Source organism: Bombus fervidus, chromosome 5 (assembly GCF_041682495.2).
Source record: "Bombus fervidus isolate BK054 chromosome 5, iyBomFerv1, whole genome shotgun sequence".
Lineage (NCBI taxonomy): Eukaryota > Metazoa > Arthropoda > Insecta > Hymenoptera > Apidae > Bombus > Bombus fervidus.
In genome coordinates this window covers 14,069,218-14,093,158 of record NC_091521.1, presented here as the reverse complement: position 1 = coordinate 14,093,158, position 23,941 = coordinate 14,069,218, and the positions used below count along the sequence as shown (strand labels likewise).

General features: G+C 42.8%; 2 protein-coding genes across 7 annotated transcripts in view; one reads left to right on the top strand and one right to left on the bottom strand.

Moving 5' to 3' along the window:
- The window catches only part of LOC139987844 (uncharacterized), a 50,515-nt gene extending 38,501 nt beyond the window's left edge, over positions 1–12,014 (top strand). The window contains exons 5-7 of one of the 2 annotated variants that reach the window (XM_072004591.1): positions 8,520–8,694; positions 9,042–9,218; positions 9,406–12,014. In XM_072004591.1, coding sequence (XP_071860692.1) covers positions 8,520–8,694; positions 9,042–9,218; positions 9,406–9,569 — 516 coding nt within the window. In that variant the 3' untranslated portion in view covers positions 9,570–12,014. Of the gene's footprint in view, positions 1–8,519; positions 8,695–8,966; positions 9,219–9,405 lie in introns of both variants that reach the window. The other variant, XM_072004590.1, reaches the window with a different exon arrangement.
- A 1,079-nt stretch (positions 12,015–13,093) lies between these two features.
- The window catches only part of Daam (disheveled-associated activator of morphogenesis-like protein), a 43,548-nt gene continuing 32,700 nt past the window's right edge, over positions 13,094–23,941 (bottom strand). For all 5 annotated transcript variants that reach the window (XM_072004588.1, XM_072004586.1, XM_072004585.1 and 2 more), the window contains exons 3-12: positions 18,458–18,766; positions 18,144–18,368; positions 17,468–18,065; positions 17,112–17,386; positions 16,700–17,032; positions 16,141–16,616; positions 15,504–15,940; positions 15,087–15,214; positions 14,844–15,014; positions 13,094–14,759 (exon numbers count right to left, since the gene is read on the bottom strand). In XM_072004588.1, coding sequence (XP_071860689.1) covers positions 14,493–14,759; positions 14,844–15,014; positions 15,087–15,214; positions 15,504–15,940; positions 16,141–16,616; positions 16,700–17,032; positions 17,112–17,386; positions 17,468–18,065; positions 18,144–18,368; positions 18,458–18,766 — 3,219 coding nt within the window. In that variant the 3' untranslated portion in view covers positions 13,094–14,492. The remainder of the gene's footprint in view (positions 14,760–14,843; positions 15,015–15,086; positions 15,215–15,503; positions 15,941–16,140; positions 16,617–16,699; positions 17,033–17,111; positions 17,387–17,467; positions 18,066–18,143; positions 18,369–18,457; positions 18,767–23,941) is intronic.

Genomic DNA, 23,941 nt, shown 5'->3' with positions numbered 1-23,941 from the left:
CCTCGATAAAGGACTGAGAAGGACTCCAGTTCGAGTACCTAGAGAAGACGTTAACACGTTCTAAAGGCCGCGCTAACGCTGTGTAAACAGCGCTCAACTCTGAAATTAGCTCTTCTCGGTCGGGCAAAATAAATATTTTCGTGTCGGACCATCGTTAACGGATTATGAAAATCCGTTTTTTTATTATTGCACTTGGAAGCACATCTGGAGAGTGTCAGCAATTGTACGATCTAAAATTATATGGTCATCTATAAAATACATCGATGTTCGCCACTTTTCAATTTTGTTCATCTAAATTTTCAATTTGTTCGATTCCTCAATTTCTTAAATACTCTTTTCACTTTTTTAATTTTTAATTTTCGAATTCAAATTTAAGCTTTACTATTCGGTGTCCATTCGTTTATACATTACGGAACCCAATAAGCAAACCAAAGCAAATGTACGGTATTCAATTAATGCCAACCTCTTCTCTCTCTCTCTTCCTGTTCGTATAAGAATTAAATAAGCCCACAGGCTATAAATTCCATAGAAACGACAAATCGTTGCGAGGCTAGTCACTTAATTAAATTCTCCCGGATTGCAAGGACAGTCGGATCTAATCCCCCATAACAGATTTCGCGTGCTCGACTCTTGGATCGAGGCGTGATTACTCACGGGTCCCGGTTAGAAAATCGTCGGTAGGAAATTTCGAGGCAGGCCCCTGCCAATTATTGATTTTGTCTTTTCGATGGTCACGGACGCGACAGGAAAGCGATGCACGCGCACACTCGCGGCGAAAGGCTACGCACAGAAGGGTGTTCGCGTGTATACTGCAGGCCGGAGGGGTTACAAAGCTACGAACGCATTAAATACTCGAGAGCGCAGTGTCCTCGGATGAGCTTTACGTACACCGACACACACTTGGACAGGCGCACACAAACAGCCAGGCACGCACACGATACGCACAAAGGCAGAGGCTAAATTGATTGCGTCTAAAATCCAACGAGCTTTCTCGGCTTTTCGTTCCCAGCCGCGACCGCGGCAACGCAAGCACGAAGATGGCGAGGTACAACCTTTGTAGCGGGGCGACGAGTACGTTTCACAAAAATATAACCTTGCAAAGAGGCTTTCTCTTTTTTCTTTTACTATCTTTCTCCCTACTCCCACGCTTTCTGCCCCTTCATCCCGCTTCTCTCTGTGGATGCATACCTCTCTGAAAACGGATCGCCCTCCCTTCCGGAGGTTGGAGAGCTCTGTTTCACGTCACGCCACCACGATAAATAAGTTTTTCGCCGAAAAACGCACTGATCAAAAGGAATTTTCCGCGTTGCTGGCCCGTAGCTGACCTGATGGAGTTCGAGAAATGGCTTATTGCGGAAATTTTGGATAAAGGGGAAGCTTCGAGGCTTTAATGTTTCGAAGATCGTGTAGAAACATCGAGAGAGTTTCGATAGGATGAGCAAATTATATTTTAACGACAATTTAATGGGGAATTGATTCGATAAAGCGGTTTTTAAAAGCAAACGCTCATGGATTCGGTAACGATGGCAAATAAGGCTGTTAGTAAAAATAGGAATTGTACTGATCAAAAGAAATTTTCAACGCACCGGTAATCGTAAATCGTGAAACGACTCGAAAATACGCGGATTCAATGGCACGCGTAATTTCGCGTGGCCGCTTTTTTGGTTCGGAGCGTTTTTACGTATAATAGCCCGCGATTACGTGACAATTCCAACATGTTGCAACAATGTAGGATACAATGTTTTTCCGAAATCAATTGATCGTGAACCAATCGCGAAAAAAGATTCGTCCCGATGGACAATGGCGCTTCCCATTTAAATAGTCGAACTGTCGTTTCTCTCAGTTTCTATGACGTTGACATAATTTTCAATGAATGGAATTAAAGTCGAATTATAGGATTTTCACGTGTGATTCAGCGGGCAACAATTCCCGTCGGGGGACGATCCTAATCCTGTCGTAAGAAACGACCGGTCGTAGGCGCATAAAAGCAGCCGAAACCTATGGGTACATCGTCGACCTACGAATCCAATAGCCCATGGAGCCTGCAACCCTCATAATAGGGTTGTGGCCGGTGACGGCTTCGAGCTCATGAATTTTCTATCGCTCGTAGCCGAATGATTAAATGATCTTTACCAATGAAGGGTGCGGGCTTTTGACTTCTACGTGTCTAGACGGACATTGACAAGTGGCGTTCACCCCCATTGACGCTTAAGCATCCCCAAAGAGCTATAAAATTTGGATGAAATTATCCGAAAAAGTATATCGATTATCTTTCGTACGCAGAGAAACTATATAGTACCAGTGACACTTGTATTTTTTTCTCTTGGGTCTACTTATGGAATAATAAAATATTCGACGAAGAATTACGTATTTAGTGAAAAATATCGAGTTTGAGATATCCACGCGTTCGATAATCAATAAAACAAAAATCTACGAAGTCTCTGGAGCGAGGATGCACAAATCACGAGGATGTTCACGCGTCAGCCGATAATTTAGCGAACGACAGTACGCATCAGACAGTTTCTTAGGTCGATGATTCTTGGAAAGGAAAGGAGGCCGGTCGAAGCTCGTAAAACCAGCGGCAAACAAAGCGATGAATTCCGGTTGGCCGCGTTCCACCCCAAAAATTGACCAATAACGCGCATCTCGAGTATCCCCGGAGCGAGATCATGTGGAGCGGTCGGTGGCGCGAACGTCGACTAGCAGATAAATAAGGGTCTCTCCGCGGCCGAAATCGGACTCGCGGAATATCTAGCAATTTGGGCGTAGCAGGATTGTCAACGGTAGCGCTTATAAATTCTAATAAACCCCATTGCGCCACGGCGAAATCTGGAGAGAGTGGGTGGCGAATGGCGAACGCTCGATCTCGAAGGCGCATCAGGGGTTGAAGCGGGGTATACGCGAGCAAGGGGATACCGTTGAATACGGATATAAATCTCGACTAACCGAATTAAGTTAGAAGCATGGACCGAAGTTTCGCCACGCCCTCGTCGCCGATGAAACGCTATCGAAACCCGGAGTCTGCGTGCTGAAAATTGTAGCCAGACAGAGGAAGAGGAAACAGGTCTGCAAATTGAAGAATGACACGAATAGAAGAAACCGCGGATCAAAGACGCGTGGTATTTTAACGTTAATTAATCTAGGGAGCGTCACGCTAATTCCCACATCGAGATGAAAACTAGTTCTAGAAAAATTAACATTTCTAGTTGGATAGAGATCTAGGTTGGCGCCGTTATTACTGATCCGATATCCCTAACGCACTCCCAAGGCCGTCTCGTTCCACAGGAAAGATCCTTCCGTTTGGCGCTTCATTCGTTCGGATCGACTACTGCGCGTCGCGGAGTCCTTGCGCGATTAAACGTAGGGGACATCGTGATTGCGATTTCTGTTAATGCGATCCTCGGCTCTTAGATGTAAACCACGTCCAATAAGACTTAGATAATAACGTTCGGTTAGCGTAACGACTTGATCGGGTTTCCTGTTGCACAGGATCGATCGTCCCAATCAGGAGATTCTCGGATAATCAACTAATCGATGCTTGGTGTTGTGGGAAATCGAATTAATCTAGAAAATTAACTTAGGATAACACGCTGTACGAGCGACATAATCAATCTACGAGCAACACCTTGTATACGGAGCTTGATGGTTTTTAAGTAACGTAAGTGGTAAAGTAACTATCGAAAATTGTCAACTCCACTGTATAATTGCGGACCACTCGTCGTTCTAATCTAGTCGATATTAATTCACTCTCTTGCGAGATCCTTTCTGGTTGTTGGGGCTAAGTCATGATTAACGTCCCGGACCCTTCTCGTGGTCCTCCGTCCAGCAAGTGTCCCACCTAATGATGTTCCGGCGCGTGCCACTTCGCCGCATGGGGTCTATCCCTGAACCCCATGCTCTCAGCTAACCGAACTATTTGCTGGCCGATGACCAACGAGCACGGTCGTACATGCTTGTTCGCGCATTATGTCGCAAACAAGTGATGCGTTTTTCGAGGGTTAATGCGACTTCGCAGGTCCATCGCATGCGTTTCTTATTGGACGAGATTAATTGGCTTACCGGCACCCTAGGTTAGCTTGTGGGAACTCAGAGAACCATTATTCGCACTGTCGATCACCGTATATCATTTCAAACGATCTGTAAGAATATTTGATACAATGTGATTCGATGCAGTATAGTAATAAGCGATAGCTTCCCCACTTGTCACGCGTTTACGACGAGTCTCTCTTGTTCGCACGAGTCTTTCTTCGGATAAAGCTATCACGATCGCAAAGATGCTCGTCTCGAGGATCCTTCGCGAAGTTGAAATACGATCGCTTTTTTTTTTGCGATGTGTAGCAATTGATAAAACAAAAGACATTGGAAGGGATGAAGAAAAAATAGAAGGAAGATAAGTTTGGGAAAGAAAGCGTTTAATAAGTACGTAACGAGTATCTAATACGTTTCGGCATCGGTTTGAGCTTTGACGATACGGGTGTTGAACAGGGGTTCGAGAGATCACGTGGAACGGTGGGAGTGCGGAGTGGCGAAAGAGGGAGAACCAGAACTCGATATCTCATTATCGGTCGATCGTAAATTGAAGTTACCGGTGGGGAGTAACGAGATCTCCAATTATCCTTAGGACAGTATCAGTTTGTGCGGCGCGTGTAGGTGTTAGCGTGGCGACGATTCGAAGGTGGTAGGCATTCGTCGATCTTGGTGTTCTTAGCTCGTCCGTCGAGCAAGAATGCTCGGATTGCGAAAAACAATATCGGCCAAACTGCTAAGAGAAAAATAACGGTCTCGTTTTCTTGCGTTCCGTTGGCAATTTCGTCTCTCTCTCTTTCGCCACTTTTGCCACTCTTTCTTTCCTTCCGCCTTGCCACCAGTTCTTCTATCCTGCGCGGTATTCCTGGCTGGCTGGCTGCCTCTCTTCACGGCGGAAATCAAAAAGCTTTCGGTTAGGTAGACCTTCGAGGACCCTCGTCCTGCTAGTACCTGACGGCAACTCTTCAGCTTCAGTTTCAATACATCGTGCTGGCATCGAGCTCGAGTGTTGCAGCAAGAAGCAGGCAGGTGGGTGCCGTCGACTTGTTCTCTCTATCGGTATCTCTCCCTCCCTTCTCCTCTTCGATACTCCCCTACCATCTAGCTGAACCTCTTCTCGTCCTCTTTCTACCGTTCTCTCTTCCTCCGTTGATCTCCTCCTCCTTCGACGCCCTGTTCGCTTACTCTCTTTCGTATGATCGTTGGCTATCTCTGACTTTCGCGACTGTGTATCTTGTATCGGTGTATTGGTAATCCATAGCAAGTTACCGCGGGTTCCTCTTCTCCTACTTTGGTGCAGCCCCCGACATCCACCCTCTTTACTTCGCCTCGTATCTACTCCGTACCAACACTAACCATCCTAACTTAGACGCCGCTGTAGTATTCATTTCGAGTCTTTCCCTCGATCTTCCTATCGATGTCCTTCTCTTCATCTCGGTATCGCTCGCTGCATCTGCTTCCCTTGCTCTACTCGGTACTCTGCCTCTCTTTTCTTCCATTCTTCCCTCTTTGCCCCTTTCCGCTATCCCTGGTTCTCCCCGTCGCACTTTATATATCGGCCGTCCCTCTCTCTTTATTCCCATTCCCATTCTCATCCTCTTGTTTTGGTCCAATAGTCAGTCGCCGGTCTGATCGATGATACGCCAACAGCCAGCACTGCGCATGGCCGACTAAATACAAACTCACTCCTTATTATACCGGGTGTGCCAATAAAGGGGGTGGCGGGACAGAGAATGGGAAGAACGTGGCGGGTGGGAGAGAAGGAAGACGAGAAGCCCACCGCTGGAGTTCTCGCTCCTTCGAGTCGACGAATGCCACCATAAAGGATCCTCTTCCTCTTCGTTGCCGTTGCTGCTACCGCTGCTTCTGCAATGCAGACCCCAACCTCTGCCACCCTTGCCTTCGCCTGTATATCCATTCTGCCAACGTACTTCGATATCTCTGTCTTTGTCTCTTGGTAAGCTATTCCAGGATGCCGAAGGATAATCCCAGTACGCGATTTCCGATCCCGAACATCCGAACGAGTCATTCGCGACGAACTCGACGAACTTTTACCGATTCTAGTCGCCAAGTTTTCTATAGAAAATTCTTTCCTCGCTTCGTTTTATGAGCTTTCCTCGCAAGCAGCGTGTTACTTATTTCTTAGAACTTCTTCGATTACCATGCTCTTTCTCGTTTCTCATATCATATGACCTCGTCGTCCTTTCTTTCGGATTGTTTGCCCGTTCTGAACATCGACGAATCTATTCCGGATCAAACTCCTCGGTGGTTTATTTTCGTCAACGGTACAAACGAAATAGAACGGTTGAACGGTAAGTGTTTGTTCTGAAATAGAAGTCGAAGGAGAGAATCTCGAAGATAAGGTACTACAATGAACCGGTCGGGTTCGAGGAATGTTTAAACTCTTCATTGGATGCAATCGCCGTCGTAAAGTCACTTGAAAATCGAATAACAGCTTTATGATCGGTACAGTCATTTACGCGTCAGTGGATAGAACGACTGCCCCCCGATCAATGAGAGATTTCCTACAGGATTCTCTCGTTTCGCGCGACCATTACCATTTCCGCGATGTAGCCTTAATCCCTTTCATTTCTCCACATCCTACTCTCTCATCTGCTTTTCCGCTTTCATCTTTCTGGAATGACGGGCTATTACGTTCGATTACGCAGTTTCTGGCTTTGAATCGTGAAATAATCTTATCCTGTCCGATCGACGATGTCAAAGATCTCAAGTGGCGAAAATTAAAAAACACCACTGGTAATGTCAGAGCGTTTTTTTTTCTTTTCTTTTTTTTTTTTTCGACCGTCGAATTAACACCAACTCTTTAGGAAAGCAGGACTCGTAGACGGATTACATTTTGAAAGGGCCAACCGTTTCCGTTTTTCCTTATCAATGAGACAAAAGCGCATTTTATCAGAGAACGGGGCAACATTTGCATGAGTATTTTTTCGCGCCTGTGGGGGAAGGTAGGTCGCGGGAAAAAGGCCGGCCAGCCTGTTCAAGCCTAGGCGGAAGATAATTTCGGGGTGGCAGCACAAATTGACAGGGCAACGCATTTCCATTCATTCGAATTACGTTCCAATTCTGCTGGTGACTTTAGCATTGTTGCTACAAATTGGTACACGCCCTGGCCTCCGGCCCAGGCCACCCCCACGTGCGTCTGCCTTGTACACACGTTTCACAAATGATGCGTGTGCAGGTCTTTTTAAATAACATCCTCGAACGATCACGTATGCCGATTACGGCTACGACAAGACTATCGCTGATGCATTTAATATTGTTGAATAAAATACATTACACGTAGTTTCATAGCTGCTCCTAGTGATGTTTTACAGATAATTTAAGCGACGAGAATAATGTACAGTTTTCTCTTTCTTTTTGTTTTTTTCTCCTTTTTTTTTTTTTGATTAAATAGAAGCGAATTAAATACGGAATGGGAGTAAAATCTCATAACCTTTTCATTCGATTTGAACACTGATAAACGTAAAAGAGGAATCTCGCACATATGTAAATAGCGATCCACCATCACCGGTTATATAGAAATATCATTTTCCACTCGTTCGATATTACGGCTAATATTGGGAGCGTATAAAACACTGTCTCAAGTTGCAGTCATGAAACGTTATCAAACAATAACTGTGCAACGGAATTGAACGTTTAAATTGCAACAAACACGAACATATTTTGTACGAGAAGCGAACGCTAATCTGCACATTACAATTACTAACTTCTCAGTTACGATTAGTTTGCTTAGTTCAGAGACGGTAATGTGCAAAACTTGTTGGAAATGGAGCTCGTTAAAATTGAAACTCGTACGGGGATACGAGCGTGACCGGAGGAAACGACACGTGACTCCTCTCTAGGTGGTCCGATGATCAGAATTGTTAACAAGTAGTCTAACAGGATGCCGAACCGCGAAAAACTGGATAACGAACTCCAAGTTGATCGTTTAAGCGGAATAGTTAACTACGAACTGCCGTGGAACCGCACGCATGAAACTGATCGCACGTCGCGCTCATAGTGTTCCAATTAGTAGACAATGATCATTAAACGGACAAGTGGGTCCAAATACATCGTCGGTGAAGTTCTGTCGGGCTTGGTAATTCTAGGCCCATAATGGGCTGCTAATAAGTAGTCTTCCACTTGATGTGACTTCCACTATTAGTCATAGTGTTTTCTCCAGCTGTATTCGTTCTTTCTCATCGTTGCTTCAAAAAATTGCTGCTTCGTGAATTTGTGAGAATATCGACTATACGTATTTCCGGAGGATGGGTCACGATGCCCCTGACATGGGTGTCTTTCGCGTCGAGATAATCTTTTTTTTTTTTTTACATACTTTTACATTCTGATATCGATTATTTTTCATATGTGTTATGCGTTAGTTGAGGTTTACGACACGCTCAGGATTACGTTAGGTCTATTCTTCGCTCGACATCGCAGAAGGATATCGACTATAGGCTTACGAAATAAATGTTACGAATTTGTTGTTTCAGGTCTGGTTCCAAAATCGAAGAGCAAAATGGCGTAAAACTGAGAAGTGTTGGGGCAGAAGTACCATAATGGCGGAGTATGGCCTGTACGGAGCAATGGTGCGACACTCTCTACCGCTTCCAGAGACTATACTAAAAAGTGCCAAGGAGAACGAATCGGTAGCGCCATGGTTGCTAGGTAAAAATCATGAAAATTTTCTGCTAGACCGTTGAACGAACGAAAACATTAAGTTTTGCTAACTTCATAGATGATTCTGATGTCACATTTTTAAGAAACGAAAGTACAAATGAACACGGGCTATTAAAATAATCTATCGATCGACTCGTCGGTTACTCGTTTTGTTAAAAGTAACACTGTTGAAGTCGTAAGCAATGCTTAATGAGAACTATGCCCCGCCCTTGCAGAAAATATACAAGTCTCGACTTTGTTTTTCTGTTCGTCTCTGTCAGCTCAATCATCTAAGACGAGCAGCTTTAGTCAAGATATCGAAAATAATCAAGAACTGATTGACTGTGGCCCCGCAGGGATGCACCGGAAGTCAATCGAAGCAGCGGAACATCTCAAGTCCGGCGGAGAGGACAGCGGAAACGATCACAATGGAAGCGGAAGCAGCCCCCATCATAATCATCATCAAGGTGGACCGACCAGCTCCGAGAGCGGACAGGAAAGTCAGGACGGTATGGGACCCTCTTCGTCGTCAGGTAATTACCTTCGAATTCTTTTTATTTCCTGTATCTATGGGTCGTGATTCCACGATACGAAATATATTAGGAACTTTCGAACTTTCTTAATTCGTTGCTCGTGGAAAGGAAAACAGGAATAAAGCGACTCTTTGTAGCGGATAGCCATCGAAACTTAGATTAATTTCGTAAAAATTTTGCTTATCAGGAATCGTTCAGGATACGGAACAGCTGAGAAACGAGAGCATCGCCTGTTTGAGGGCGAAAGCGCAGCAGCATCAGCTGCAATTGAGTCTACAACCTACGGCTGCGCCTACCAGCACCTCGTATCCTGCAGGCCCGCAGTCCAGCACGCTTCATGCCTCCGTTTAATCACCGTTTCGACATTCCTTCCACGAGTCATCGGAACTAGAAGACGTTCGATACTTTAGAGAACAATCTCGTTCGAACTTTAAACGTTACGTTTTCAGCAAGAAATTTTGCCAATCATCCTCGCGACCGAGTTTCAGAGGAAATGGAAGCTCTTCGAAGAGATCGCGTCAGCCGACTCGCTGGTCGGTCGCCACAAAAATTGTTCTTCGTCTTTTCTTCGAGTCGCAGAGCTTCGCGATATCATTACCGAGTCTAATTTCGACGAATCAGGGTAAACGTCTATAAAAGGTACCTATACGACAGTTGTACAGACAACATATACCGTACACACATATACACACAACGAATACGAATCGTTCGCGTTCGAACGATCAGGCTAAATCATCGAAGCGCTGATCGATATCGCGCAGAGCCTACGCGATTCTCGCATTTCGCGTCTCACCTTCGAACGAATCGACAATAGGAGGAAGCGTCGATCACGAAGGGGACGAACAACGAGAATTACTTCGAGTCGGTCCTCATTCAACGAAACGGTGGCCTATGGACGGCCAAGTACAATGACGAATCATCGATCGCGGTGTGACAAAGCTCGCTTCCACCCGTCGACAGCGACTCGTTCTCGCGATTCGTTGCGTTCCACAAGGTTTACGCCTCGAAACAGCCTCCCGTATCGGCGATCGTGTGTCAAAATCCTGGAAATTTGACAGACAACTTACGGCAGGTGGGTGTCTGCGCGAGCGAGTCGCAGGTGAATCGACGCCAAGTGGAAGGCGAACAACTAATTAGGAGTTATAGCCGCTTTAAATAGTGCGAGTATAAATATATACATATGTATGGAGGAGCGTGTTTGCTGCATCGTGATTACGTTAATTACAGTGAGTCAAGAGAGGAAGAGATGGAGAGAAAGTGAGCGCGTGAGTATGCCTGCGTACCTTGAAACGAACATTTCGCCTTTAGGAGATCACCGGAATGATTTGCAACGAACAACAAGCTAATTAAATTACCATGGCGAGTGAGACGAGTTTACGAATTAAAAATTACCCGACACATCGAACTTCGACGCCTCGAACACGCCTTCTGTGACGTTGCATCGAAGCGACATGCTTTCCAGTTCGCGAGAAGTTGGAAAATCTTTTGAAAATTTGCGATAGATGCCACAATTGCGGATTAATTGATCATTGAAGAGTACGTGTTGAGCTCATGCGTGCGTGTGCTAGAGAAAGAAAGAGATATGTTTTTGCGGATACCACATATGTGTGTGTAAGAGAGAAAGAGAGAGAAAGAGAGTGTGTATGTGCAACGGAAAATCTTTATTAGAGAACACTTCCTATACTCAAGTACTTAAAGAAGACGTAACTGTTGTCAAATGTGCAATATATCGGTATAAGTTCTAGCTGGATAAGGCATTATACTTTATTTACGGATACAATTATGTGAGGTAATTGTCAGGGTAATGGTGCGTCGACGGTCGGGCAAGAAAGGTCAAAGCTGACGGAATTTGTCGGAATAGGATGCAATCTACGAGTTAACGAGAGGATCTTTAATTCTCTGTGCATCTTTGCAACGATCGCGAAATTTCAAAACCGCATGACCCAAAGAAATGGAACTTTCTACGACACAGAGATAATTATCGTATTAATTCGTTACTCGTTACGTGATTCATAGATAAAGATGAATAATTTCGGTATATCGATGTTGGCACAGAGAATTGTTAAAAAAAAATTGTAAAAAGAGTATAAAATTTTTCGATAGTATATTTAAGAGTTTCTCTCGTCTTGCATCCTGTTTGTTAAAAAAAAGAAACAATTACTAAAGTAGACGTTGTTTCCACAAAGATATTCACGTGTAATTTTTATTCTTCCACCTCGACGACGATGTTCGCGCCGCGCTGGCACCGTTACCTTGCTCCTGCCCACTGTATATAAATATATATAAATACAAAGTATATATATATAAATATACATAAAAAAATATAAATGCGAATATATGTGGTTACGAGGCACCCTAAGCCGGACGAGTCTCTTTGCGATTTTTGTGTTTACAGTCGGTCTCGTGATCGCGCACCTCACGTTTTCAAGCGTTAATTACCTTTCTGATTCGCGTCACTTTTGCACGTTTTGTTCTTTCTCAACTTGAGAATAAACCTTCGATTGAAATAAGGACGAAGGACATCTCAAAGAGTTTCGTTCGTCTTAGATCCACCGGATTATAACACATAACGTAACGCACTATAATTTAAACAAAACAATTACGGGATGAGGTAACCACATGCTACACTGAGGCAGGAATGAAAATGGAGGTAACGAAAGGAACACTGCTGTTGTTTGTAAGACACACTTAACAACGCGCTTCGGATCTCAAGCGAATTCCCTGTATCCGAATGCTCCAACGCATGCATAGTAGTCGGCTAGTGTATGTAATAAATAAAATTTCTGAACAAAACGATACTGCATTGTTTCCTTGTTATTCGCTCTTCCCATTCCCATCCCTACCCTGTCTCCTTTTATCTCTTGCGTTTACGTTCTTCGACATTATTTTACCTAAATAAGTTACTAGTATAGTTAGAATTTTGAGGTCTCCGTACTGGATATTCATTAAAGACGAGACAATAATTTCGTTCGAGTTATTTGAGAAAATATTCAAGCAAGTTGCATGGAAATGAAAACAGTAAACTGCTTTCTGCTTTCGCTATATTAACGATGCGGCAAGACTTTGTTTCATTAAGGCCAACAATTACGTCTAATGATGCCCTTGGATTTTTCAGGGGACGCGTTGAACTGCACTCGATAATTCTCATTTAAAAAAACGAATTATGGGCTTCGATGTATTGTGAAATTTTTCTTCTGACGGTAATGGCACCCGATATAGAAAGTCCTTTGACGCGAAAAAATAATTAAAAGTTTATTAATTATCGCGCAGTTTGAATTTAGACAGGGCGATATAAAAATAAGTCAGCGGCCTAAATTTTTAACGAATGCCAGAACATCGTTAATATGGTTAGGATTTAGTATTGAATTTTTTTTTTTATTGTATTTGCTTGATTCTCTTTCTTTCGCTTTTCTTTTTTTTTTCTTTTTTTTTTTCTCTCTGCTACATTTAACGTAGATTGTTATATTCCAAGATTTGACAAGCGTTATTCGAAATAAAAATTCGTACTTCGTCACGAAAATCAGTTTCTAACTAATGGTACATAAAATAATAATTTACAGATGTCGTATACATAGTAATAATTCGTAGAAAATTATTTGCATATGCTTCGTATTCGATAACATTGTGACATCTATAGAAGTTCAGGGAAATCAGTATTATGCTTGTCCTGCGGACATCATATTGAAGTTCACTCTTTACACGTCGGTAACTTATCGGCGACCGGTTTGTTTGAATCACGGAGGATTGATATTGAAAAAAGAAAAGAAAAACACTAAAATATTTAACGAACGAAAATTGGAAGCTGTTTTAAATAAAAGAACCTTCGTTTGCTCCCTGACAAAAAAAAAAAAAAATTAAGATAAAAAAAGTGTTAGTGAGGATTTGAATTTCACGTTTATTCGGTATATTTTATATATATATATATATGTATATATTAATACATGTGACATTAAGGACGCAGTAATATATTATCGGGCTGTCGCCATCGACAAGAATAGGACATCGATACTGAATATTTACAAAAATACAAAAGCTTACAAAACATCGACTGCTATACAACGAACTCTTGTCTAATCGTTTCGCCTTCTCTGGTCTACACATCGAAAACTAACACGAATTCCATCAACGACTCGGCAATTATTAACGAGCTTCTAAATAATCTAATTAATGATTAGGTCCTTTTCTAAAATACAAAATCAGACTTGTAGGTTTCCCGAGGCTGAAATAGAGTTGCACGTGTGCAATGGCCCTCTCTGGTATGTTTCTCAGTATATAAAAAGAACACGTTGTTCTCAAAATGCATCGAAAATTTCGCTAAGAATATTCGTCGGCGTATGAAAATCGAAGTCTTTTCAAAATTGTAACAGGTCCATCGTTCTTAGGATCGCGTTGCGTTTTCTCTCTGTTCGTTACCTCTCCTTGGTCCGATCGCTGCGATGTTCTTTCGTCGAAGTTTTGCAAATCACTGCCGTTAAACGCGGACTACCTTAATGAACAAACGCATAATGACTATATACAGAAAATTATCGCGTGATACCCTTGCCTGACTCGTAACACAAACGCTTTTTAACAATGTACAAACTTGCGTTCGCTCAGTTTTTCGATTTTGCAATTTTTATGCAACGTCGCTTAATTTTAATCGACATATACGATGACAAAAACATAAAATTCTATTTGGTTATCATTGTGTAAAAAAAAAAAAAAAAAGACAAATTATCGAAATTGAGCGTGCTAAGGCATCGTTAATCGTACGACGCTTTGGTGTTGTCGATTTAGAGATCGCGTTCTCACACGATTTCGTATTCCTGGATATTTCTTTGCCGTATTTCGTACGCAACATCGAACACAGTGTCAGATATGTGCAGGAATAATTGCAAAAACGAGACATGAGATTCGATTGAGAATATAAAGCGTATAGAATTTTCAGAATTTATGATCGAACAAACTTCACGAAACATAATGCACCAAACGAATTACGATCGGTGAATTAGGAAGACTTTAGAGATAATGAATTAAACAGGAATTGCATCCGAAGATAATACTACGTAATCGATGAAGGAATTTACGAAAAGTAAAAGTTTCGTAGTCTTCATTTTGTTACCCTATTTACACGTTTCCTACTTAACGTATCCGTTATTTCGATTCTTTCCTTTATTCCTACAGGGGAATTGATTTCCTTCAACGCAACATTCGTATTTCCTTTCTATCACATATTGTTTAAATCGTAAAATGATTCGAACGACGTTAACGTCACTAGCAATTCCAGAAAAGAGTTCAATGTCTTTCCCTGGAATCTTCTCTGTGCGCGCTGTGTCTTCGCGATTCTTGGCCGCTCGGAGTCACAGGTCTGCGCTTTGATCTTTTAAATTTCGCGATATCCTCTCCGAAAACATCGCCGGTTCGAAGAGCCGATATCAAGTCATCGAATTCACCCTTATTGTCGTTCTGTCCGTTGCTATTGGCTTCGTTCTTTTTGCTCAACGAGATACTGTTCAATATTCCCTCGCGAGAATTCTTTCTTTCCATTGTCCTCTTCCGAAGCTAATATAAATTGTTTCAAAGAATAAGATTACTTAAGGATTAGCGTAGAAGAAATACAATACGAGTATCTCGCGTTTTACGTACCTCTTGTTCTTGCTTTGCTCTTCGTTCTTCTTCCTCTATCTTCTTCCTCATATTTTCCACGTCTTGTCTGGCTTCAGCTAACGCTTGTAGGAAGTTTTCAAAAATGCCAAAGAACTCGTCTGGCTGCACGCCTGCTGAATCTTCGCCAAACAGCCTCACTGCACGGTCAAACTATTCGCAGAAATTTTAATCAATGGGTGAAAGAAAACTTGGCAATTGTATACGACCAGTCTGGAAGCTTACTCTAGTCTTCATATCTTGGAACAGATCCTCCGCTTCCGCTAACCTACATGTAGCCTGTGCCTGGAAATCTCTCATTGCTGGTAAGAACATATCTCCTTGAAGCACTTGAGACTGACCACGGTGGAATTCTAAGGAAAAGTCGATAAAATTAAAGCAATCGTAAAATAGAACATTAGGTTGTCCGAAAAGTGTCTTTCTTTTACAGACACGTCTTTTACAACGATGCATCTTTATACAAACGTGAAACATAATCTATCGAACGTTGTGATCTTTATTTCGATAAAACAAAATGGGTCATACGTAATTCGATAAAATAATATAAAACGGAAAATGTTGTGCGCCCATTATTTTCTTACAAAACGAAAGAAACTTTTCGGACGATCTAATAGTATTAATCAAGGCAATTACGAAGCATACCTATTTCCCTTTGAACGTCCTGAAGACCGTTCTTCAAATTAGCCACCTCTTTCTGCAGATCAGCCATGCTAACTCTAGCTGCTGTTCGAACATGAGGCATATCCTCCTCGATATCCAACACCTCTCTAAACCTAGACTCAAGGATTTGAACCAAATAGTGCAGCAAAGTCGTGCCTTTGGAGCAAGAAGACTTGGTATCGACTAGACGATTCAAGGAAGCTAAGCGGAAACCACAGGCATTCCCGCGAGCGTTTCCGCGATTTACGTAATTCCCTAGAGCTAAGACCAATTCCAGGAGCTTTCTAAGTCGCCGGGACCTGGCCACCTGTCGACTAGCTTCGAGCACCGCACGCATTCTCGGTGTCAATTCCGCAATGCTGGCAGCGAATTTCTTTTTGTAGTGAAGAGATCGTAATCTTTGCTCGTAATGCGGCACTCTGAAACATGGATATCGGGAAATATCTTTTTAGAATGTCATCGAGTATTAACTGACCGAGTTCTATACCAGCGCAATGTATATACGATACTCCGTTTGTTTCGTTTGTCATAAATATTCGATTAAACGTTTGGTACGCGTCGACAGAAACGTTATTTCTAAAAAAAGAAGATCAACGATAGGAGGTATAGATCTACGTACTTGGATATTTGGTATAAGAAACAATCGGCTCTGTTCTGAAGCTCTTTCTGATGTATGTCCAAGAGAGCAGCTTCTTCCGACGATGGGATATACTTCAATAGTTGTTCAACCATGTCTATGTGCAGAATATTCTGTTGGTCCATAGAGAGGATGGTTCTAGTGATCTCGTTGTCGGACATTTTCAACTTTGACAACAAAATCGTGCAGTTCTGAGCTCTCCTCGAATCAATCACTGACATGGTCTTCTTGTTCTTTCCTAGGGTTCGGAGATCTTCGATCGAACCCTCCGCGGACACTCCGTTCTTTTGATAAGCGCAAAAGATTTTATCGATCGATTCTAAATCCATGACGTTATATAACTTCGTGTCATCGAGTTCCGACCATATAGTGCCTTGCAACTTTTGTTCCGGTATTTTCGACCAATTAAAGGACTTCAACGGATTGCTCGGCTGAGGAACATTCTTGATTATCTCCACCTGGATACGTTTAAATCTTTTCATTATTCGATGTACTGCGGTGACTGAGAAAGCTGACTGTTAAAGATCAAAGGTTATCCTACCTTCATTGGAGGAGGAGCTGCGGGCATTAGGCAAGGAGGTGGTGGAGGTGCCAAAGGTGGAGGCGGGGGCGGCGGTGGCATTGGTTTGGCTTCAACCTTCTCAAGAACCTCGTCCTCGACGATTTTAATCGTCGCTTTCGCATCGTCCGGTAAGCTTCCGGAAGCTACCAATTGTTCCAGCCTCTTCCTCTCCGATTTCTCGTTGTTTATCTGTCGAGATAGCGTCTCGACGTTGTCTTGCAATTCCGAAATCCTCTGCTTCGTCTCTATATGCATCGACGTCTCCTTCTCGAGGCGTTCTTTCACCCTTGCCAAGCTGGCCTCTATATCTTCCTAGAAAGGTAGGTCAGGTCACGGATGAGAACAAGAGCGGACAACGATCTCAATTTGGCAAGACAAGACGATAAATTACTTTCTCTTGTGTTCTTAGATCTAACTCTTGTTCCTTCTTGGCTAGTCTACTCGACATGTCGGAATTTTCTCGCTCCAACTCCTCTGCCTTCTTCCTGGCCGCGACGAGTTCTTCTTCCTTTGCGAGCAAATGAACAATTTCCTTCACGTTGATCTCAATCGGCGCGACGTCGGGATTCCTTGTGACACCTGTATCATTTCCTTCTGACTGGAGAACGATTTGTTGCACGATCCGATCGAACAGTAGCCAGTGTTGAGGATGGGAGCCATAATCGACTGGAAGTAATAGAGAAATAACAGATAAACATCTTTCTTTTCAAACGAGCAGTACGAGTAAGTGAAAAGAAGATATCTTACGAGGTAATAGAAGACAGTGTTCCAAAAGACTCAACAAATGAGGATACGCAGCGGTATGACTGAGCTTCCTCCTCAATAAATCGAACATCGCCGTAGCACTCTTCGTGTCCACGTGTTCCTTTTCGAACTTTCTCGCCAACTCCTTTTCGTCTTCGTTTCTCACCATTTCAAAGAAATCCAAATGCCTATCTAGCGTCTCATTTTCATATTTTCTAAGCTTTTCGATAATCGGTTGAATACCGAGCATCAGTAACTCGTATCTTAGGTGTAACCTAAACTCCAAAGTCACTTGACCCGGTCCATAATTTAACACCGCGTTAATGAACGACATGATCGCCGTCTTCAGAGACAGATTGTCTTTGTAGATACCGAAGTTCTTGTCCAAATCGTTTATAATACTTTGGAAACGTGTTCGTTCGGAATGATACTGCTGGAAATGTAGCATAGCTTCCAAGACTTTTCGATGACCACCTGGAACCAAGCAAACAGCACCCAGAATTTCGAGAACGGATATCTTTGTCTTGATGTTTTCAGTCGCCAGCGACTGGGATATCGTATTGATGGCAGTAGGGTGCGCCAATACGTGTGCTCTTCCATTCTGCAAAGACAATTGGAATTTCGATAGAACCTTTTGCTTAAAAGTGTTCAGTGACCAATTATTACAACCTAATCTTACCGAATTGTTCATCAACGCCTTCAAACACCCTATCACACTTGTGTGAAGGTTGCTGTTAGCTGCTTCCGCGTCCATAGTTCCAAGAACTTGTAACAGAGCATTCAATCCATCGAGTTCTATAAACCTGAGGACGAAACTATGCGGCTGCGTCCTCAGAGCGGTCTTTAGGGCTTCGGTTTGTCGCATCTGATTCGAAACTTCTTCGCCCTCTTCGGGAAAAGGACTCTGAAATTAATAAGTTTCTCATGAACACAGATATTAATTCATTGGTCAACTATGAAATGTTCACAGATAAAAAATCACGAAATAATTACACTAGCTATCGTCTTCAGTCTGTTGATATAATCCTCGGGATCCCCGCTCAGATCTGTAGTTCTGAGTCCACCATTCTCAAGCGTGCCGTTACCTTTCCTGGAGCAATATATCTGCCACTTTTTGTTCGCCGGAAGTGCCAGAACCGCCTGTCGGTTGGCCTGGGTCAGGTCCAGCTCGTCGACCAATTCGAGGAACATCTTGTTCAGTTCTTCCTCGGCAGGCATCGGCAGGGTGGGCGTCATTGCTTGAAGCGTGAGCGTACCCGTGTGCTCCACAACGCAATACGTGATTTCCGGTGGCTCGTCATCCTGTATGTAGAAGAAACATAGCCATATTTTCAGTCAGCTGTTGCAACCGCTGCTTTCATAAATAATCATTTGGTTTCCCTGCAGGCTTGTTTTTGCAGGATACGAGAGGCAAGATGATGAAGATGAAGATGATGATGATGATGATGATGATGATGAAAGGAGCAATAAAACGGGGAAGCAATTGTTACTTCGTTGCCGCTCAACGCGGAAGGATTTCACGGAGACGTTATTTTAATAATCGCACAGGAAACGCTAAAAATTGAGAAAAACGTCATGGAATTGGGTTCGACCTGTTTTTGGTTTAAACATCGCCAGATATTTTTGACTTTCCGTGAAAACCGATTGGGAACGAAGACGATCGAGGGTATGTAACCAGGTCTTGACCTTATTGAAGACGAGCCTCGGCATTAAATCGCGAAGTTGGCTGCTCGTCGAGATGCCGCTGTGAACCAACTTTACATGTGTACAGTGTGCGTGATCGACGATCAAACACGAGACGCCTTTTATATCGAACTTGTATCAAGTATTTTGCATAAAATATATTGTCATGGACTTCGATACATGTTAATGGTGTGCTATATTTATTAAATTATTACGATATTCGAGTTATACTTTGGTCCAGTTCAACCTGTACTTGCGATCCTCGAAGGACCATTAACTTCGCGCACTGTACCATTCTCGTGCCTCTTTCGCTTGGCTCGAGCAGTCAGAACCAGAGGCAGCAAAGGTCAGGGGACCGGCTCAGGCACTGGATTCCTAAGGTACTTTCACACGTGACTAGGAAATTACCTATATTCACGTACCAGGCCGTCGATTTATTCTTCGCAAACATCATGCTACGACCGAGAATATGCGTGCCATTTAAAATATTTATCGTTCGCTGAGTGACTTCGTGCAAGCTTATAGTTCACGTTATGTGTTTTTCACATATTCGTTGTGTTTGACCGTTATCACGAAGCGATAGGAAGAACTGTGTTAAGATAATAGCCAGTGCGAGAAACTAAGAATATTAGCAGTACTAACAGTCTGTTGACAAGAGCATCAACAAACTATTTGCACCATAGTTTACATAGTCAATTCCGCATTGCTGTAGAAATGCATAAATTTATCGTGTAGTTAGCAGAAATAATTACTCGGTTTTTATTCTAAGAGCAATTTTCTCAATTTAGCAGTCGAAATGTTCTCAATCCGTACCTAACGAATTTCCCTATCGTCCAACGCTCAACTTCCTCGAAAATCGCTTGTAACAGCCAGCATCCCTCAATTCATTCCAGGTTAACGCTCGCGGCGCGTTCACGTGCTAGCATCGCGCGTGAACGCGAAATAAGAGGAGACGCCATAAAGCGTGACACGCGACCGCCTGCCGGCACGCACACGTGAGTTTCAGCGTAAAAAGGCGAAGGAGGTCAGCCAGTTCGGAGCTGGATTCGTCGAGTTTACGCGACAGACTCCCTCCAACGGCCACCTTCCTCGTAGGACGAAAGTCTATCCACCGTGACGAATGCGTCGAGTAAATAACATGGATAGATTCCTCGGCGAAAAATCGAGATGGTAATGTATCGCTTGGCTAAGGTTTCTCCGCTTTGAGCAACGCGGTTCATACGGTGTTCACACGTAAGTAGATTTATCGTCTGAGAACTGCTGGGAGAACACGCGGTAACCTGTGACAAACTTTATTAAACTCCTTCGTATCACAAATTTTATTCTTACTAACAAAACGATTTTCTTTACGAATTTCTTTAAACTTAATTTTAGTTAATCATGGTTTGCTATAGAACCTTTATCAACTACGTTGTCTTTGGTCAAACAGAAGATATTTAAAGAATGTGATGTGTCGTAATTACGAATGACACTATGGGTGAAAGATCTCGGCCGATCGCTGGAAAGTCCGACATAAACGCGAATCCCAGTGTCGATCACCACCCTGCTCGTAAACGACCACGTGTTCAACGTCCGCACGTAATAAACTTTGTTATTGCACTATGTTGAGAAGATGATTATAAAATATAGCCTGACGTTGTACGGAACGCAAACGACCGCTGAATGCAGTTCCGCGTCCTACCTTCTCATAAGCATATTTTTCCTCCGGCATCTCTGTTGTAGCTTGATAACAGGAGTAATCCGAGGCACGATCTTGGAAGCAACGTTATAACTGTATAAAGTGACCCGATTTAGCTCAACCACGTATTCATCGGCTGCACGCGATGTGATTTATAATCGGTCGGCTCGAAACGAAAGCGAAATATTATACGCGCTCGTGTCACGAACTCGTCTCGATGATAACTTCCTTGCAATTTCCAGGGATCTAACCTTAGATGAACCTTGGAATGTAACTCACCACCTAAGCACGTCGAACCAATTGATTCGAATTTACTGGTATTGCACTTGGCAAGGAAATCTATAGATCCTGTTTTTGTTTCACCGTACGGGTCGCTTTCCGGTGGAAAGGAAACACGTAAAAGTACCTCTCGCGCAGATCGTTTCAGGTTTAAGGACACCCACGCCCGCGTGGGCGAGTAGGTTGTCAACGTAACACGGAAATTAAGCCCAATGAGATTTGCAGATATGGCATACTGTCTACTCTTTATAGGTATCGTAGCATGATCACGTGCTAATACTTGTTGAAAACTAGTTTCATCGTCGATAGATACTTTTTGTAACACGCGATAGCCCAGAAAAAAATTACTCGTTGTGGTCAGAGAGAAGAATAAAATCAACGTAAGTCTATACGGTGCGGATTAGTTTGCAAATGCTGTAGGTTTTAAAAAAGAGGTTCAGAATTCTACAAACAATCGTGATGTAATTTCGAAAAATCGCGAAAGAAAGTCATTACGCCCGTATTCTATTCTGCATCTTGAAGAAATTGCAGAAGCTTCGAAGCAAATGGAACAGATGGGCGATGGGAAACAACGTCGGCAATCGAGTTGCTCTTTGCGGATAGCACATACGCTTCTTCGGAAGCGTCGAGTTCGCAATAAACCGATGAGGCTGAAGTGGCTCGGAAGCCTGGCAAGAAATCCCCTGGGACGTGATCGCGTCAAACTCGCCGGCATTAGCATAATTTTTTCCGTTTCTCGCCGGGAATAGATCTTGAAGCGATTCTACGAACTGAATTTCTTGTCAAATGATGCTTATACGTCGCGGAACAGACGATTCTCTCTCGTTCGACTACTCTACAGCCTCGAAGTTCGCACGAGAAATGCCGATCTAAACATTGTAGCCGTGGGGTTGCTTACGAAGGTAATTTAAGCATCGTAAAACCGAAAAATGTGGTCGAATTCTTTAACACGTTACAGAAGAGTAGAAAATTGTCGAGAAACGAATCAAAAACTTGTAACATCTGAAACAGAGAAAATGACCTGGGTAGCCTACCATTTTGCAGGCGTGAAAGGAACGAAAATACGAAAGATACGAAAGAATTTTAAGAAACATTTTCCCGATGCGTTTACGTTCGCCTTCGTCGCGCGTCATCCACTGCATATAACTTTAGAGGCAATCAGAAGTAGACGACTTGAACGGTAATAAGAATGAGCGATAAAATTGTTAGTACGATCGACGAATAGTAAAGAATTCGAGACGTCAGAATGAACAACGTTGAGACATGCAAATCGAGCAACAGGCATCCGAGTCCAATGTTCCCGTAAGAAAAAGCCCGGTGAGGACCGCGTTTTCATCGTTTCTTACGCTTCCGTTAGCACCGCGGTAAACGTATATATATGTAATAAATTCCAGTATCGTCGATAATTGAAAGCGTCGCCGCGAAACACGTAAAGAACGCTGTGTTCCACCAGTCACACGCGATACCGATCGTTTGTAGACTTTCCAACGCGCCGCTTGCTACCTTCTATGGCGCATTCCATCGGATCTCTCGTTCGACAGATCTGCCGCTTGAAAAAACGACTACAGAACCTTCGAGGATGCTGGAAATACGATTATGTTCACCGTAGAGTATCAGACCCCTTTTCCTCTCTGGACACGCCCTGTAGTACTACGGAACCGCTGAACAGGGTTGATCGGCATAATGGAATCTACGGGTCATAGGATTCCCTCAAGGACGACTGGATGGGAATTGCGATGGGTTCCTCCTGGAAGTGGACATACGTTTCTTTTCTTTTCTTTCTTTTTTTTTTTTTTTTTTTACTCGGTTCCAAGGAACAACGATGTTATGTGTCGTTCGTGAAATACGAAAGAAGTGTTCTCGAATGTGGATCTATGGACATACCGTATATAGAATACCATACACTTTCTGAGCTATTAACTTTGAGCCAAGCTTCCTCTTTGCTTTCTACAGTACGAGCATTTATGAACCGAAGAACGAGTGCCTTGAATAAGACGTCCATTATTAAATTAAGACATAAACTATGAATGAGTTCATCATTTGTCGACGATATCTGTTATCGAGTTATCGATCCTACTTATCGCAATTGTGATATTTGAAAAATCTCTCACTGGTATTTAATATAGGAATATAAGATGAAAAAGATGCGGATTGTTTCATAAGATTGAGGTCGATGCGTTTCTTTTTATTACGAAGATTTGGGTCCTGCGTTTAATCAATTGGCCATCGTCGCTGTCGCTCTTGCGTTTAAAGTTAATTACGTTGACCGTTGTACCGTGTCAAAGAGACGATATAAATGCATGAGAAAGTTCACTATCTTCGACTACAGCTTCGGTCGTCACATCTTTCTATCGCTCAAAAAAGTTACGTGTCAATTTTGTCAAGGCATTCTAAGTAGATGAAAGAATAAAAAGAATTTAATAGTTTTACTTTAAAGAAACGTAGAGACGTAAAGTTTAGTAGTGCAGCAATAAACAATATTTACAGTAAAAAAAGTAGCATTGGCGATAACGAGGAATTCAATGACAATCGGTACTAAATTCTTCGAAAGTTAATAGAGAGTTTATCGGCATGAAAAATTCACATTTCATTTATGTTAAATTTGCGATCTTCTTTTCTTTCTACTTTAGTTTGGAAGCTACCTCTTAACTATAAAGCATCATCACCGCGCGACTTTCTTGTCACAAGAAGAAACCACATTTTAATCGATCAAAGTGCATTCGAAAGTGGTCATCTTCAAGCTTCATCGATTCTCAAAAGGAAGTTGGATTTCCTTTATCGAGGGGGACATCTGTACCGTCACGGGTCACGCAGTCAAAGACCCAGGATGTCTGGAT